This window comes from Trematomus bernacchii, unplaced genomic scaffold, assembly GCF_902827165.1.
Source record: "Trematomus bernacchii unplaced genomic scaffold, fTreBer1.1, whole genome shotgun sequence".
Classification (NCBI taxonomy): Eukaryota; Metazoa; Chordata; class Actinopteri; order Perciformes; family Nototheniidae; genus Trematomus; species Trematomus bernacchii.
The window spans coordinates 2,476,429-2,495,332 of record NW_022987778.1 but is presented as its reverse complement, the minus strand read 5'-3'; the positions used below and the strand labels follow the sequence as shown (position 1 = coordinate 2,495,332).

The 18,904-nt window shown below is 39.6% G+C and overlaps 1 protein-coding gene across 3 annotated transcripts in view; it reads left to right on the top strand.

Moving 5' to 3' along the window:
- Positions 1-3,608: 3,608 nt before the first annotated feature.
- plekha7a (pleckstrin homology domain containing, family A member 7a) overlaps positions 3,609-18,904 on the top strand; it is a 150,781-nt gene continuing 135,485 nt past the window's right edge. For 2 of the 3 annotated variants that reach the window (XM_034149149.1, XM_034149150.1), the window contains exons 1-3: positions 3,610-3,749; positions 3,865-3,941; positions 4,069-4,126. In XM_034149149.1, the coding sequence (XP_034005040.1) occupies positions 3,667-3,749; positions 3,865-3,941; positions 4,069-4,126 (218 nt within the window). In that variant the 5' untranslated portion in view covers positions 3,610-3,666. Of the gene's footprint in view, positions 3,750-3,864; positions 3,942-4,068; positions 4,127-18,904 lie in introns of all 3 variants that reach the window. The other variant, XM_034149151.1, reaches the window with a different exon arrangement.

Here is an 18,904-nt window from a genome sequence, read left to right as displayed (position 1 = left end):
ATAGTTATGTGTTTTACTGTCTGGGTTTTAAGCTCTGCAGCATGAGTGCACGCAAACTCATTGTGGTACTTTAAGCTTTGATTTGATCTGTTAGCTAGTGATATCAGAACTTGGCTGGAAAAGTCTTCATTGTTCTTTCCACTATGTGAGCACTTTCAAACAAATACACTCCAAATGCTCCAAAGTAAAATCCCCTGGGCTTTCAGGAGCGAGGCTGTGTGTGCCGACCTCTTCCCGCCCTTCAGATCCTTCTGCCTTGTCAGGAGTTTTCTCATGTTGATGTTGAGGTGCCTCCAAACTATGTGCTGCCTACTGAAGCCAAACAAGGCGGAGAGGAAATCAAACACAAAGGTCTCCAGAAGTGAAAAATATGCTAACCTCTGGTAAAATAAGAGTGTTCTGGCCAATTGAGCCTGATGAAAGGGTAGAGGGGAAATATGTCCATCTAGTTGAAATTGTAAAACAATGACATAAGCCATTTGAAGTTCAACATGCTTCAGTGCTTAAAAATGAATGCTTTTGTATTATCTTATTAAAATATTATGCTCCAGGATCAAGGTTCAAGGTTCAAGGTTCTTTATTGTCAAACTAACATAGCTACAGAGTAATTATGTCGTTGAAAATCTTATGTCACAGGCTTCTCCAACAGTGCAACACAATAATACAGATAAGCAGACAATATTAACCAATATTAAAATATACTATATTAAGGTAGTGGTAAATGAATAACAGTGTATATCACCATGTTCTTCACACCGTCTTCCATCCTTTTTGGAAATGACTGTTTTTGGCGAGGAAATGTGTGCCCACGGTGAACAGGTCAGCTGGTTTTGTTCCAAGTGTCGATTTCCAAATAACAGGTCTACATGGAAAACCTGTCGGGATGTTGTCATTAGCACGCCACCACACGTCTCCGGGATGTGGAGCCACTCAGGAAAACCAAATTCCAATGAGCTCACACTTCCTGACAAGCAAACTGTGTGTGACAGTCCATCGAGGCTCTTATTTACCTTTAACGAGAACCTGAGGGAACCAACTACAGCATGTTTGTCTCATGTAAACACGAACCTGACTGACACACCAGCAGCAGGCAGATAGTTGTGTTTGATGATGGCGTGTCAGAGACATATCAGCATTGTTGTACATGTTGACAGATTCCGTCTTAAAGGGGCCCTATTATGCTTTTGGAGTTTCTCTTTTCCTGTAGTGTGGTTTGTGTGCATGTAAATGGTCTCTACAGATTAAAATGCTAGAATAAAAGTTTCTCTACCTGACAGACATGCCTCCATTTGACTCCTTTGTTTACTTCCAGAACATAGTTATATCACTTTGTAACAGTCGTGCTTCTATTGGCTAGCGCTCCAATACATTGTGCATACGTGATAAGCTAAAGGGCGGGACATCTCTAGGCGGTTGACCAATCACAACAGAGCTAACTAATCCAAGGCAAATGTTTCCAGCGACTTAATACCCGAATGTTATAGTTTTTAGAGTGAGTATTATATCAGTGTCAGATGGATTACAGTCACTACTGCCTAATGGAAGTTGCAGTAAGTGCCGCAAAAAAAGATTTTCCCCATATTAGCCAAAATTCTGTCTCATGCATCCATACACAAATAGGCTTAATGCTAGTGCATGAAACTAAATAAAGTGTCCGACAGAATGCAGACTGATTTTGATGAGCGTTCGAGAATGCAGAGTGATTAAAATCAAAGCTTTTTTTTAAAAATGAGTTTCCCAAAGTTGTTAAACCAAGTCTTTAATCTCATAATCAACCCCCTCCCAGCTACATCAACTAAAGACTCAGGTGGCATGTATTTAAAGAGGTCAAATCAGAACATTTTTCATTCACTCTCCTTAATTACAGCAAGCAAAATGATATCTGGCAGAGCAGCTCCTCTCCTCCTCTCTCTACTCAATGTATCAGCAGAATGATGCCTTTATGTACAGGCAGAAATATGGTAACTATGAATGACTCATATCAACAACCTCTAAAATAACATATGATAGGTGGGAGTCTGCACTGATGCAGGATGTGAATTTCCATTTAATGTGATAATATGTTTCAATGATATGAAACATCTCAAGCCTACACTTAGATGGAGACATGCTTATAATAATCCAGTGTGGACGCAAAAGAAGACCGAATTTATATGATATCAATAACATTTTGAGATGCAGTTGTACTAAGAGAACCATGTGAAAAGTGACCGAATTAAAACCTCTTAAATATGCAAATTGTGTGGGGACATCATCAGACTTTGGTATATTTATATAGTTTTTATCATGCAAGGAATTGTCTTTTGGTGTATTGATGCAAACATACTTACAGTACAGAGAAATACAATTGGATAATATCTGCAAATGTTAAATAACTGAATACATATAAAAAATATTATGATAGAAAAATAGACACAAACTAAAAATACATACATACAAATAAAAATACAATAATATATGAGACAAAACTGAAGTCAACAAAAGTTCAGCATATGCAAATTGAACATTTTAAAATGGGTTGTATTGTGCAGAAAAGTGTAAATTGGTAATATTAAAGTGTAATTGTTCCCAGTATGGAGTATTTGTAGTGTACAGGGATATAGTCACAACATACATTTAAACTCCATGTCATGCCAATTATATTTCACATTATAATATATTTCGTTTAGTTGACACTCATCCAAAGCGACTCTAGACCCTTTCTTTGAGCTAATAATCTGAATCTGAAAAGTAACTAAGGCTGTAAGATAAATGATAGCTTCCAAAAAAGTACAAGGAAGCATATCATGATACTCAGAAAGTACCTACACATATTACTTAAAGGTCACCTATTATGCAAAATCCAATTTTTCATGTCTCTTCTACATCAACATGTGTCCCCTCTGTGTAAAGAGACTCTGAAAGTTTCAGGAAAAAAGATTCTCTCTTTTTGTCCTGATCCATTTATATAAAAACCTGTCTGAAAATGAGCTGATCAGATTTTGGCCACTTTGTGATGTCATAACGATGTTTTGTCTTGTGTAACCATTAGCCAATCACCAACCAAGGTAACCCCCCCCCCCCACCTTATCACCAGAATCTCCTCCTAGAGCACCATTGTGTTCTTTGTAACCAAATATCTCTCAGAGGGGCGTGGGGAGGGGCTCCTTATTTTCATCTAAAGTAACAGTCAGAGAATCAGCACTTTTGAAACAGGGCTCAAACAGAGGGGATTATGGGATGCTGCAATGATCTGTTTGGTGTTTGGAGCCAAACACTTCAGAGACATGTTTTGTATATATCTGAGACCTATAATAAAGTAATGAAAAACAGTATAATAGGGGACCTTTAAGTAGGGTACAGTATTTGAGTATATGTACTTCATTTTATTCCTCCACTGGTTATGGCCACGTTTTCATGTCTACATAAGCACAGATAAAAGCTTGTTGGCACAGTCTATTAGAACAATAATGGTATAACCCTATCCTTCAGTTTATAACAGCACTTTTCTCTCCTTTTTTCCACCACTGCTTGAATGCCTTTCCCTATAAACCTGTGCCTGTAGCTTGCAGCGCTCGGATTTACGGAGCTTAGGAGGAGTCCCTGAAGGCAGCGCCGGCCTCTCCTGATCCTCTCCGGAGAGAAGCTCCATGGAGAGGCGGAGGAGACGGGACTTCAGACCGGATCATGGCGGCGCCTCTCGGGCGGGACTCCCTACCGGAGCACTGTTCTTACGGTGTGTGCAGGGACGGCAGGGTCTTCTTCATCGAGTGAGTCTGGATTTCACGCTTTATCGCACCACAGTTCTCCGGTTTAACGGGAGTTAGAGCTGGTGTTTGCTTCCCGGTGGTGTAACAGGTGTTTTTTCTCTTCCCTGTATAATAGCGATGAAGCGCGCGCCACCACCTGGCTGCACCCACGCTCCGGTGAGCCGGTAAACTCCGGACATATGATCCGCTCAGGTACATTCAGCGTGTTTGTTCCACCTGTTTACTTTAATGTGTTTGTGTTCATGTCGCGGCCCAGTCCGAGGGAGAGGAAACTTTCAGGTGTCTCTCAACAAGTCTCTCGTTTGGGTTTTTATTTCAGACCTTCCTCGGGGATGGGAGGAAGGATTTACGAACGACGGGGCCAGTTTCTTCATAAAGTAAGAAGCGTTAATCATGACTTGTTTCTCCGTTATGCTACACGCTCACCTGCGCATTACTGAAAGTTACCGTGCAGCTTAACTGAACATGGCTCCTGTCTAATCACCGCTTCAGGGACAGAGTGGATTTACAGGGGGAGTGACTGGGATTTACCTGATGACCCACTAATGACCCCTTTTCCTGCAGACATCCGCTTTGTGTTTCTCAGGTTCTGCCCCTTAGCTTTTAGGCTACATTTGTGTTTTTAGTGCAGTATTTTATTGCATTGATGCAAAACAGATTGGATGCTTACATATTAAGTTGTGATACTGAGATGGTCAGTGGGAAAAGTACTCGTATTGAAGTTTTAAGTATCAATACCACCGTATTTACTGAAGCCTACACTTGACATGCTATATCAGTGTGTTAACACAATAGAAAACTGAATTTATACCATACATTTCAATATGCATTGAACAAAGATAACCCAAATGAAGAGCAGTGCAGTCATGTAATGAAGTACATTTACTAAGTAATAACAATTTTGAGAGACTTTACTTGAGTATTTCAACTTCTACCCCAGTACAATTCAGTGGTAGCCTACATTACATTTAAAGTGGCCCTATTTAGTGCATTAGAAGCATACGTATGCAATACAAAAAAAAACACAAACAGATTTACGTGTTAAACGTGGAAGAGCTGTGTAGTTTTACAATTGGTAGCACTGTGCAAAATGAACAAGAACAACACTGCTTTAAAACTGTATTGGCATCCAAGTACCAAAAGTGCTCACTGTAGAATGTCCCATCTCAAATCATTTTCATTTGATGAATATAACATTTTTAAAATACTTTTTTAGCTTGTGAATCCTCCAAAAATGCTTTGCATTCAGCTATAGCTATGTACTCATACTGTAGGCTGATAACAAACCAATATTAGAGAGTGACCAGAAATCAGATAACAATATATTGATTTTTTTTGCATAAACACAAACCTTTAATGGTGCATCAGTCTCCAAACGACCATTAGAGAAACGCTGAGGAAAAACCTGCACTACAACCCGTCAGTAACCTCTGCTGTTATCAAAACATTTGAATAGCAAGTGCTGACAAATTAATCTTCTACTGTTTGTTTTTCGGGTCGGGCACCCAGCAGACATTACAGATATTTAATTGAGCACGCCAGTTATTTTGTTAGTACCATGTCTTTAAAGCAATTTGTTGTTTCTTATCAACTGACATAACTGTGAGTATCCTGCTGTAATAAAGTGCAAAGTATTTTAGAAACACTTTGATGACTCATTGCTCAAGGCGTAAGGCGTTTTCATAAGAAGATAACTCTCACTTAAGACCAGGACATGTTGTTAAGACTTCTATTGATTTGGATATGTTCCATCTTTCAAAATAATTTCACATTCAAAGCAATAAAAGTGCCAGAGTTTCATGATGTTCTATTTTAAATTGTCCAATCTGCCGGGGATATTTGTAGTTAATAGTTGCATTTATTGGTACATTTGTTCATACATTTGTCCTCGAAAAGGAACAAAATATGTGTCCTTTGTGTCCTCAACAACTTTATTATTTATTAAGAACATTTTGTGTGTCTTTTCTAGACCCTACATGATATAAAACAGTTTCAAGAAGATGTATTTTATTCTGGCTGTTGTCTAATATGATGTCTAGTATGGTGAAACTCTAAAAGTATGTTTTCTGTTTCTGAACATTCAGCACCTCATTTCTCTGCTTCTTCAGCTATGAAGTTCCTATATGTAAACGCAAAGAAGCCTGTTGAATTTGACCTTCATGTTTCCTGTTAGTGATGAAAATGTCAAATCCTCTTTATTCTAGCTGCTGTCAGAAGAACATGTCAAGGCAGTGTCATGCTTTTCATGGTTTGGCATAATGTCTGCTATACTTAGAAGAGTAGAGGAAACGGCAGTATGAATGTTATACAGTGAGTCACATTTCAAGCAGGAGGGAATGTGGTGTTAAGCAAATAATGTAGATCTACAGACTGATAACACACTTGTTAAGCACTTGGGGGGGAAAAAAAGTTGAGGAAGTGACCTTGAATTTGTAGTCCTGACTCAGGAACTCATAGCCAAAACTTACCTCTGGACCCACCTATGAGAATATGAATGGAAGGTAAACTATCAGCATTATTAAATTGTGGAATTCAGCTTTTAAAGGGGCCCTATTATGCTAATGTTCAGGTTCATATTTGTTTTTTGTGACTACTGTGACAGTGAGTGTGTGGGAGAGAAACTCCCTTTGGAGGGAGCACAGGGGTTTTAGCCTTTGCAGACCATTTACATGCACAATAACCTTTAAAACTCACTACAGGAAAGCAGGGTGTCCGCGGGGTCTTAAAAATTATTAAAAGTTGATAAATCAATTTAGCGAAAATGAAGGCTATTAAAAAGTATTAAAAAGTATTAAAAAGTATTAAAAAGTATTAAACAGCATTTTCCAAGGTATTACATTTTGTAGCTTGTTTTCAATAAGTATATAAATTGTCCAAAGAGGTTGTATTCTACAGTCTGCCTGAATGTAATCATTGCGTAGGTGTGTAGTGTGATTCTGTGTAGTTTATTTATGGCATGCCGTTGGATTTGACGTCATCTGAACAGGACATCGCACGCTCACTGCTTGATAGCGCGAAGGTCCGTTTACGCCGGTTGTTAAACAACATCAATATGGAGAAATGCAAGTCTGCGTCCAAATGGTTGGAAGATAAGGAGGAAGGACAATCAATACTGTATATAGTCAATGTGAGGTAAAGTGTGTCGCCAATGTAACCTGTTAAAACTCCAAGTGGCGATGAGGTCTTAAAATGTATGGAAAGGGTCTTAAAAAAGGTCTTAAAAGGTCTTACATTTGACTTCAGGATTCCTGCATATACCCTGGAAAGGGAAAACCCCCAAAAAGCGTAATAGGGCCCCTTTAAATAGTATCTATACTAACTGAAGAAAACCCAACAACACTATATGACGTAAGTTGTTGTTGTTAGGATATTGTTTGGCTCAGTAGTAGTATTCTTTTTGGTTCCAAAATGTCAGAAAATGCCATTTCCACTCTCCAATGTAGAGATTTCCTGCTTTCCTCTGTTTTCTATAGTATTAAACGGAATATCTTTTGGCTTTTGCACAAAGCATGACATTTAAAAACATCCCCTTGTCCTTTAAGAAACTTGGATGGATATGTTTTCACTACTTTCTGATTATTTGATCCTTAAATAATTGTTAGCTGCAGATCCACTTACAGCATAGAGGAAACAAACTTGGATTCCTTGCCTCAACATACTTTCCTGGCATTTTCTGTGTGTGGGTTTGTTAGTTAGACTTCTTGGTGGATAATTGATTTCTGTGGTTGATAAATATTCATACAAAGACCACACTTCTTGGTCTCTAAGATGGAAAATTAACATTTTGACTGCGATTTCTCTCCACTCAGTGGGTCAGTAATTTGGACGTTTTGGGGATTTGTTATCTTCTTCAAAATGCCTTCAGTGGGATTTAGTGTTTAACGACTTGTGCTGAGCGTTTCTGCTGACAGAGATTGAAGTGTCTGCAGATAACAGCGTGCAAAGGTCACTCATGTTGCTGGTAATTGCACTTGCTTCAGCACAAACTGCCGTTTTCTTTGGTGAAAGCTGTTTGAGACCTTCTGCTGTAAGAATTCAGGCTTATGCAGAATATCTTGTTGTGTATAGACGCTGATTAAAACCCATCAGAATCAGCCCTGATGTGCTGTCGTGTGTTTGCAATAATGACAGTTATGTATGACTCAGACGTGTGTGTGTGTGTCTTTTTGGCACGCTCTAAAAAAGAAATATCCTAAATGGTAAAAATGACATGAAACTGGCAATTACTGTGTTTTTGAATTTCCGGTTTAAAATGAAACCGTTAATTTAAGCCACACTTTCTCTTGTTCAGGCTTCACATGTTACTCAAACAAATACTGTATTTCAATTTGCTGTCAAGCTGTTAGCTGGCAGTTGTTGGTGTGTCGGACATAATGTGGTGTTTGTTTGAGTGGGAAGCATTTTCATATTTACCATAATGTAATATTTTCAAGCCTTGATTCTTAAAGTCAGACCAAAATCCTGTGAGATTACATTGTACCGACCCGGAGATTTTTGTAGAGTCCCTCTGTTATTCCTCTCTGATATAAAGGAATGTCTTTTATTCCTGATCTCAGTATGACATGTAACACTATCGCTGCTCTAATGGTGTGTTCAAGGACAATCCTCACATTCACACTTCTGTTTACTTTGCAAACCTTTGACCTTTGCCTCATAATCTACGAAACAGTGAACCATATAACTTCGACTAGACAGAGGGTGTTTCTCAATGTCGAGGACGCTTCCTTGGTAGCACATGTCTTCCGAGTCAGTTCCTTCAGAAGCGAGGCAAGAATCCTTCCTAGCCTCAGAAAACGAAGAATGGTGGAACAGGCTAACAGGCTAACAGGTGTGCAGGTGTGCGTCATATGTGAGGCCCCGCCTTAAATGGAGCGCGATTTCTGCCAAAGATTTGGAAATTGGTCCGTGCGCAAAGCATTGTGGGGATTTTCAGACCACGGAGGATACACATGTGCAGCCTCGAAATGTCTCGCTACGATGGACGCCGGGCTCGGTAGAATTCCAAGGAGCCTGGACATTGGAACAGTCCTTCGGCGGGACTCGATGACGTAGCATCCTTGAAATAGTGGCTCTGGAGCATCCTTCCTTGACATTGAGAAACACCCAGAGACTCTGTCTGAAGTACAACTGTACCAAAATAACAATACAATAATATTTATTCAAGTAAAATAAAAAATGCCAAACATCTACATGTACGTATTTCCTGCTTTTTCTTTTTTGGATCTCAGTAAATTCCTAATCTTTTGGTTTAAAGAGAACATAATAAGCTAATATTCAGGTTCATATTTGTATTTTGTGTCTCTTCTGGGACATGTCTCCATGCTTTAATGTTCAAAAAGCTCTTTATTTTTCTCATACTGCCTGTGCTGCAGCACCTCTTTTCACCCTCTGTCTCAAACCAGAGCTCAGTCTGCTCTGATTGGTCAGCTGGTCGGCTCTGTTGTGATTGGGCAACAGCTTAGAGATGTCCCGCCCCTTAGCCTATCACGTACAATGTGTTGGAGCGCTAGCCAATAGATCTGGAGAATCGTGACACATCCATGTTCAACACATACAGGTAGAACCTTCAGGTGTGGAAGGGAATCTTTTCTGCATTGCTCACTTTTTATTTCCGTTTGCCAAAATGTGACATTAGTATTTTCTCTCTGCAAACCTTGAAGTGGCTTATGAGTGGTATTTCTTGAAGTAATAACAACCTTGAAGTCCAATTTCCTATCCACTTCGAAGGGGGACTATTTATCTAGAGGCCATGTTTATGTAACTGCTCCCCCCCCCCCCCCCGCTGTCTGTTCTGGAGCCTCTTCTATCCCAAAAATGTTTTTCATGTTTTATTACCAGCAACAAGAGCAACACGGCTCCCTCTGTGTCTCTGCGTGTTTTACATTGTCTCCGGATGCTCAGAGTTCTTTGAATCTGCTTTTTCTGGGCAAAATAAGTTTCCTTCTTAGCTCTGAAGCACAACAATATGTGTCTTTTAATTATGTTTACAGTGGATTGCTTTTATCCTTTTTATTGCTGTTAACAGGAATGGTATGACTAATTTTACATGAAAAACAAATGTGGCATATTTCTTTTTGTTTAACAGTTTTTATTGAGATTTCAAAATCAGAAGAAATATACATTCAATAGCATTGCATCCCACCCAATCCCACCCACCCACCCGTCTCTCCCCACCCGTCCCCTTAATTCCAGATCTTCACAAGGATGATTGTTCATTGAGGTTTTTGTCCAACCAAGGATATATGAAAAAATGCCAGTACATACAATATAATACAATATACAAGGATAACAAAGCACATTGGGGTCCTGCTCCTGCTGCTGCCACAAACTATTGCTCTAGTCATCCTGGTTTAGGGGGATCTGCAAACTATCGTAATCATTTAGGAAGGGGGTCCACATCTTTGTAAACTTCTGCACAGAGCCTTTTAGAGTGTACCGGATTTTCTCAAGTTTAAGGAAGCGCATAGTGTCTCTTATCCATCTAGTCAAATTGGGAGGTGCTTGATCCTTCCAGGACAGGAGAATTAGGCGCCTGGCAATCAAGGAGGTAAATGCTATGACTGCCTGAGTTTTACCTTTAAGGTAGCTGGTTTCAGGGGAAATGTGGAATATTTTTGTTGACGTGATAATGTAATTTAGCATTTAAGTTGTTTTTATGTTCAATTTTTGCTTAATTTACTTCCTGAAATGAGCACATGAAACAAACATACATATCATATTCAGGTAATATATTCCACATAGCTTTTATACCTGTCCTTCTTCTCGTTCGATGCCTTAATGGCACCGGACTAGAGACAGCTGTTTATCTTAATGCACCTGGTGTAGCTAAAGGAAATGCATAATAAGTTATATTTCTCATGCATACATTTTGCACTACACTTGAATGTAATTAAAGATATAACATTTAAATGTCATATTTGATTAGCCGGAACGAGTAAAAGTTTGACATTTTTGCTGAATAAAAGACTGTATGAATAATATATTATCCAATTGAATAATTTCTGCATTACTTCTAGATACACACAAAAGGGCAAAACGTCTGGGGAAAGTTTGTCTTTCCTTCAACAAATCTTAAAGGCACTTAAATGTTGTCCACTACTGCAATAGAGTGGTGCAGAAATGAGTCCTAAAACCCGGAAATTAGTCAGCATTTTACTACTTTCTTACTTACAATGTTATTTTTTAAACAAAATAAGGTCTGTGGTTATATCCAGCTCAAAAGCTTTTCCTGTTTTGTTCTGCGACCTAAACTATGTCAGTAAACACTCCACTTGTGAATGTCTGACGCTTCTTGTGAATGTCTGACGCTTCTATACGTCCGTCACGCCGAATATTAGCCGCCTTTAGCTTAGCGGTTGTGACATGCGACCGTGATGTAGTACGTCTATAGCCTAACTGTAGTTTATTGTGGTCTTTGGAGTTAATCAGTGGATAATATCCCGCTGAGCAAACAATGTAAGTGTCATAAACGTGCCACAGGTCTTATTCGTGGAAATATTCCAAACTCAAATGAAATGCATCTCATTGCTTTTTGCTTAGGGAGCTCTTGTGACGCTAACTTCTAGGTCGGCCTACGCAAATACGTTATCACTGCACCAGGTGATCACTGTGCGTAACCTTTTACAACTCCCAGAACTGTTGCTGATCTCACTTTAGACGAAGCATCAGCAGCATCTCGTTGTTTTTCTGCCTCTGGCTCTTTGCTTCTTCCTGTCTGTCCCCATCGTTCACTCCTCCAGTTGTTCTTTGCCTGGGCTTGTTGTAATAATCCCCCTTTATGTCCCTCTGTGGACGAGTGGGACGTAAGTACGAGTTTGTTTGACGACTTCCACCTCCGCCGGGCTGAGCTCACTCTCGCATACCTCACTTCAGAAGTATTACTCGGCGTGCAATAAGACTTTTGTTTGTCTAAGATCGCTCTCAGTATTTGTCCCTGTGTCTTGCGTTTGCTCACACTCATACCTACGCACATGCAAACAGACGTGATGTGTGAGTCTCTCTTCACCCTGAGGGGCCTACAGATGGGTTTCTTCCTCCCTAACTCCCAGCAGGGGGCCTCTGGTGAAGGGAGGTGGGGAGCAGAGCCCATCATCAGATCCAAGGAGGGATAAAGCATGACTTGCTTCACTGAAGGGGAGGCAGCAGGGAGAGGGAGAGAATGACACACACACTTACACACTCACACATACACGCATAGTGAGAGATGTCAGGGATGTCTGTTGGTAGTAATAGACAGCTGGTTCAGCCCTGTCCTTAGTCATCATCCTGTAATCTAGACAGGTGTGAGTGACCATGCTCAACCATTGGCTCTGTTTGTTGCCAATACGTTAGATCATTGGTTTGATCCCCAGACCCTGAAGTCAGCATGTCAAAGTGTCCGAGGGCAACACATATAGCCCAAACGTGCTCCTGTAGGCAGGTGTACGGTAATAAAGTGAGTTTAGGTTGCTTTGGATAGTAAAAATAACATGCACTGTAAGTAATTGTTACATACAAATAAACATGGCTTGTTTTGTTAAAATACATTACCATTATTCTGATTTGACTTTGTTTTCGAGCTGCCTAAACATGTATTCAATTGACATGTATAGCATTTCTAAGCAATTTTTAATAACTGACGAGGAGTTTAGCAAAAATAATACATATTTTTGAGCTCTACGTATCTGAGATAAGGATTTGCTTTTTACTTTGCGTTATATATCATTGAAAAGTGGATTTACCAGCAACAAGAAGAAGTCTACTTGGGTTCAGATTAATTGGGTGCTACCTTTTTTTACATGGGTCTTCTGCTATAATATGGCTATAATATGGTTATCACAGTAAATGATGGTTCTTTTGCACCACAACTTTAAATATGTCTGACAATTCACATTACAGTAAGATAAATCCAACATATTATAAGATGAGAAACGTTGGCCTGGCATGTGATTTATGCAACAACAGATGCACCACATTTCATTTTTGTGAATACATCAAATAATAATCAAATTAGCTTGCCTTTGATTCTTTATAGCAACAAATGTGTCCTCCTACCTGCGCATATTGAAAGACCGTGACACTGAATGACTCAGGGCTTTGCAGATCTGCAGAGATGATGCTCTTGGCTGATTCAGTTATTGGCTGTGCAGTGATTTTCACTCTGCATGATTGGCAGCGTAAGCACAATGATGGTATCAAGAAGCCGTGACAAAGAGGCTTATCTGAAAGAAGCTTACGATAATGTCAGGAGTACGGCCTTGCAAGACTTAAACCCTTTCAGGCTCTGTGTTACACTGCCTGTAGACACCATCAAGAGCACTGGGGTAGTTTCTGTCCTGTTATGTTTTGATAAATGTCTTTATTGAAGCTTAAAAATGTTTCTTAACAGGTGGTTTCTGTGTCGTGAAAATGTGTTTTCTCATTTTTGACGTTCAGCCTTTTAAACTGCCAAGCATAATTCCGGTTAAAAAGACATTTTTGAAGAAATACAGCAACTGATTATTAGTTCACAGTAAAATAACCTTCAATTACATCTTCACAATCCTTAGAAAATCACTCATGAGTCAGAGAAGAATATATTCCTCTCTCCGTGAAAAGAGGCTGCCGGATGTGAGCTGGTTGACGTAGTAACGGCTATTTTTCATTTCTCGAATTTTGAGGTGTCACCGGCGGTAAACAACCCTGAATGGACCTAAATATAGATGTTGTGTACAGAGAAGGCCATGCTGCGTTAGAGCGAATCCACCTGAGAGGCTGCTTCCAGGCTGTTTGCTCGCACCGAAAAGGGCAACTCCGTGCGAAAGCTTCCCAGAAAGAGAAGTGGTTTTCCATTTTGATGGAAAAATATCTGCTCTTAAAACCAACGGATCATATTAATAAGAACATTGGGTTGGTCTGTGCTCGCCGTCTAACACTCTTTGTCCTCGGATGAAAAAGAGGCTTTTGTTTTGCGGTGGAGCCACGGCTAGACCAAAGAACCAACAGTTCCCTGGCAGACAAATAATAGCTGCAAGAGAAAGCTCTGTCAACAATAGCTTTTCTGTTGTTTTCACTTGGAGGAAGGTGCTAACCACTTTCTGTTTGCTTTCAGAACAGCAGGAAAGTTAGAGAGTATTTCTTGTCAAATGTCAGCCCAAGGACATTGCTTTATATCCAATGCTATCTTCACCGGCTGTCTTCCATACTTAATGACGCTCCCTCCAGATATTTACTTTCAACACCTGCTTCATACGCAAGGCTCACTCCAGCAACATATGCAAGGATTATATAAAGTGTTGTCTTCAACATTAATCCACATCTCCAGCTCATAGAGTCCTATTGTGAACCTGGAAAATGTTCACCAAAGGTTTTAAGTATATTGGGGGACCACGGCAATTTGAAACTGCTGGATGCTAAATTGCATATGTTGGCCAAACGTCACAATCAGCCCAAGTTGCATTAGTAGCATATATGAGCAGTATAGTCTATATGTAAAATGGTTTAAAATGTGCTTAGCCATTGATTTGTAGGGTTATAGAGGATACTGAATACATTTTTTGACATTTCTTGATCAAATATGGCTGTTTTAGACAGAAAGCGGCCATATTTGTCACTCAGCAGACTTTAGATTATGAAGGTAAATTAGTGATTTCCAGATTTGAGCGAGGTCAAATATGTCTTTTCAGAAATATTGCCAACATCTAACTGATCAAATGTGACGTGATAAGCCTTGAAGGTAGTCACCTGCTGCATATCTGTAATGTCAGGTGCACTCAGTGGAAATGACCTCAGTTGTTTTGGCAGATGTGTAATTTACCTTGGTTGTGGTTTGCTAGATAAAAAAAGTTTCTCCACACTCTAAATAAACTCAGCAGGAATATGTGCTCTTGTGAATATTTGATGTTTGTACACCTCAAGGTGAGAGAAAGTAGAAGTTTTTTGAGGATGATGCTGTTTTATGTAGTGAATTACTTTGAAAATAAGATGAGTCAAGTCTAGGAATCTTCCCAAGAGATAGCATCTGCTGAGGCAGCGTCTTTCTCACCTGCCCTTCCCTTTTTTCACTCCATCTTGATGTGAAAAGCTGATTTTGCTTTCACTCTTTTCTCCTGTTGTATGTCCCTTGCTGTGCCTTGACCTCTTGACCTCCAATCCATTTGTTTTTCTGTTTCGCTCCGAGAGGTCGAGAGAACACGAGGCGATTGGAGAGTTCTTGACTTCAGGTACAGACCAGTGCTGAGCTCTAAATCTATCAAACTATTAACAGCTGTATTGTCTAGGTGTGTTTCATCATGACAAAATGTTCTCCTGCAAACTCCTACAGCAGCTTTACAACCACAAAGGCCATTTTAAATGTAATTTGTAAGGTGTTAATTCTGGAATAGCATGGCAATGGTGGAAGATGTAGTCACACAACTTTACAGGTGTGTAGCTGACTTCAAAATGAAGGTTAAGTTTGAAAATAGGTATGGTCCAACCAAGGGTACTGGGGTTGTATGGGGTAGGAAGCAGGGAAGAGGCTATTGGCTTACCACTTGAAGCTATTGGCCCAATTTGGAGTTGCAACAGGTGTGCTCCCATTGCATGATGGTTTCTAGTTCAAAGAATGTTATAGCTAACTAATAAAGACTGGACTTATCCTGAAACATCAAAAAGAACGGTCCTGGTGCTCTGGGAACTCCATCTGCGTTTTTAAGGATCTTTTGACATTGTATAGTCTAACTGGAAACAACATTTCAAAAGTGATTTGACAATGAGGCCCTAATAAAGTAAATATATGTGGTTGGATGTAGGGCTGCACGATTTGGGGAAATAATCGAATTGCGATTTTTCTGACAGATATTGCGATTCGATTTGCGATATTTGTTTTTAAGCGACCCAACGGAAGTTTATTGTAAAATGCGGCCATATCTCCGGCTAGGAAGGTCGTATCAACGTGCTCCCGTCTCTAGCACCCCCGAGCTACGAGTGAAAGAACTAAACTTACATGAAACTTCCGTTGGGTTGCTTTAAAGTCAAGCTTCAGTTTAAGATTCACCCTGTAATAGATGTAGAACATGTGATGGAGCATTACTAACCTGACTCAGATGGTTTGTTTCACCAAACCATCTAGGAAAGCTGCATTGGAAGCCATTTGGAAAAGGGCAGGCTTTGCGATTTGATAATTGCATCATTTCAAATTTCGATTTAAAATCGATGAATCGTTCAGCCCTAGTTGGATGTCAAGTAAAACTGATGAATAATGAACAGTGATTTTTGATCTTGACTCTTTTGGCTATTGACTGGAAATGGAAAAAACCGCCTTGTCTGAAATACAATCAGAATCGATTCAGTGGCTGAGTCACATTGCTTGTATGAGTGTATGACACTGTAACCAAAAGCAGCCTGTTTTTATCACTTGAGACCCTTATCACAGCATTTGACTTGCCAAGCAGAAAAAGCAAAAGGCTCTGGTGTTGGGATCCTTCACTCTTTGACACGTCTTATCGGTCACTTGAGGAAATGAAGCCGTCATTAATGAGACAATTTAAACCTCTGCTTTGACGGGGCAGAATGTCAGCAGTAAAATGTAAGAAGAGGGGTGAAATGGTGTTTTTTAGAATGCAGAGAATCACTTTTCTTGGTATATAAATGTTTTAGTAAGCACGAGTGAAGTTTTGAAAATGTTTCTGATCTAAAAGAATTGCAAATGTGACTTTAAGCTGTGAGCTGCAGGGACTAAAGAGGGACGTCAGGTGTAGGTAAGAAGAGAGACGACGAGAGAGTGAGTCAGAGTTGATGCCTGACTCACTCTCTGCATACTGAAACCCACAAGGACAGCATGGCCACTGGCTAATGATTTATCAACAGCTCAGTATGTGTGTGAGTTTGTCTTGTGTGTGTGTGTGTGTGTCATAACACCGGAAAGCCTCAGATAAAAGACTGACATAAAAAACTGGCACATTCTTTTATACCATTTCCTGATCAGCTTCATCCAAGGTAACACTTTTTAATTACACAGTATTATTCGATACTTACTGTAACAACTCCTCTTGAAATTCAGGCTAGACTGCAGCTTTTATTTCAGCTCCTAGTGGAACTCATTTCCTGCTTATATGTGATTACACAGTTGGGGTGTTTCTTGAGTTGAAATGTTCTGTAGTCTAATGTTTACTGGTGCAATAAACATACAGGTATTTATCTTGTTGGTGTTGGTCCAAAGACAACAAGTTGCATGCTGGGATTGTAAGGTACAATGTAGCGATACAACAGCAACTTTATTATTAGGTTCGATTAGATAAGATATACTTTATTGATCTGAAATTAGGAAATACTTTTGTTACAGCAGCATGTTTACGAGACTTTGCGCATCAAATGAGAACCTGCAAATATATCTAATATACCCAATACGAAATATACAGAATACACTATTAGACCAGATTACTACTAACACAATTGAAACATGGGATATTCTATACATTCAACAGTTTTGATAGGTGTGTAAAACTATCAATCACAATTAAAGCGATTAAGCAATTCTACTAACAGTTTATTTTAATTTGTACTTTATTATTATTATCAGATCTGTCTCTCTCCTCTTATCTAAGTCCACTTGGAGGTGGTAAATCTCTCTGTTGGTTAATTTTCGTTTCATAGATTGTGTCAATCACTTTTCCTCTCAAACACAATTAATGAATGAACCACAATTAACTGATTAGATGCAATTCTCTGCTCATTTTTTGTAAGTGGTTTGATACTGGTTAGTTAGTAAGTGCGTCCGCTTATTTGTGGTTCAGTTGCAGATGGTTCTATGTAATTTTAAAGGGGCCCTATTATGCTTATTTTCAGGTTCATATTTATATTTTGTGCCTCTATTGTGACATGCCTCCATGCTTTAATGTTCAAAAAGTGTGTGTGTGTGTGTGTGTGTGTGTGTGTGTGTGTGTGTGTGTGTGTGTGTGTGTGTGTGTGTGTGTGTGTGTGTGTGTGTGTGTGTGTGTGTGTGTGTGTGTGTGTGTGTGTGTGTGTGTGTGTGTGTGTGTGTGTGTGTGTGTGTGTGTGTGTGTGTGTGTGTGTGTGTGTGTGTGTGTGTGTGTGTGTGTGTGTGTGTGTGTGTGTGTGTGTGTGTGTGTGTGTGTGTGTGTGTGTGTTGTGTGGTGTGTGTGTGTGTGTGTGTGTGTGTGTGTGTGTGTGTGTGTGTGTGTGTGTGTGTGTGTGTGTGTGTGTGTGTGTGTGTGTGTGTGTGTGTGTGTGTGTGTGTGTGTGTGTGGTGTGTGTGTGTGTGTGTGTGTGTGTGTGTGTGTGTGTGTTTTTCTGCTGCATGAACAAATAGAGGAACAGAAGAAGTTCTAGCTAAATCACAAAGAAAAAAAGTTAATCAGAAAGTAATTCAGAGCCCTTCAGCCTAACCCGATGAATTCATTATTAAAAAGGAACGAAATGATGAATGTGCAGTGAAGAGTTTTAAAATGTCAACTCCATAACTATAAGTCCTCTTTGAACCTTGCTGTTATAAGTAATATTTTTCTTGTTCTGAACACACTTTAGTTTTTCTTGTCACAATCACTGAGGTCAAAAGCTTGAACAAAATACAAAAGATTGACAACTTTAAGTATTGAAAGTTATTCTTTGAATAAATGTCACTCCTGCATGTCCACACAAAGAAGTAAATCACTCACACATACAATCTATTAAAATGTCAAACACAGATTTGTGAGAACGACGGTAGTTCTCTTCATAGATTGTGAACAGCTGCGATTGATTTCCTGTTAAGCAGACTTATTGTTTTTCAGAAGGCATAGAGCACACTCACATTTATGAAAGAGATGAAAGGATGGAGTTTTTATTTTTTTGTTGACAGGTTTACCCCCCATCGGTACACCTGTCCAACTGCCTGTTTGGTTGCCTTGGTTACACTTGCCTTGAAATCCACAGCAGCTGCTTTTGAATTCTGATTCCCTTCAACAAAATATATTTCCTTTCCTGTAGTGTGTTGGTGCATGTAGTCAGTGACATCACTATGTAACACTTGCACTTCTATTGGCTAGCGCTCACACACATTGTACATGATAGGCTAAGGGGCGGGACATCTCTTAGCGGTTGACCAATCGCAACAGAGCCGGCCAGCTAACCAATCAGAGCAGACTGGGCACTGGTTTCAGACAGAGGGTGTATGAGAAAAATAAAGAGCTTTTTGAACATTAAAGCATAGAGACATG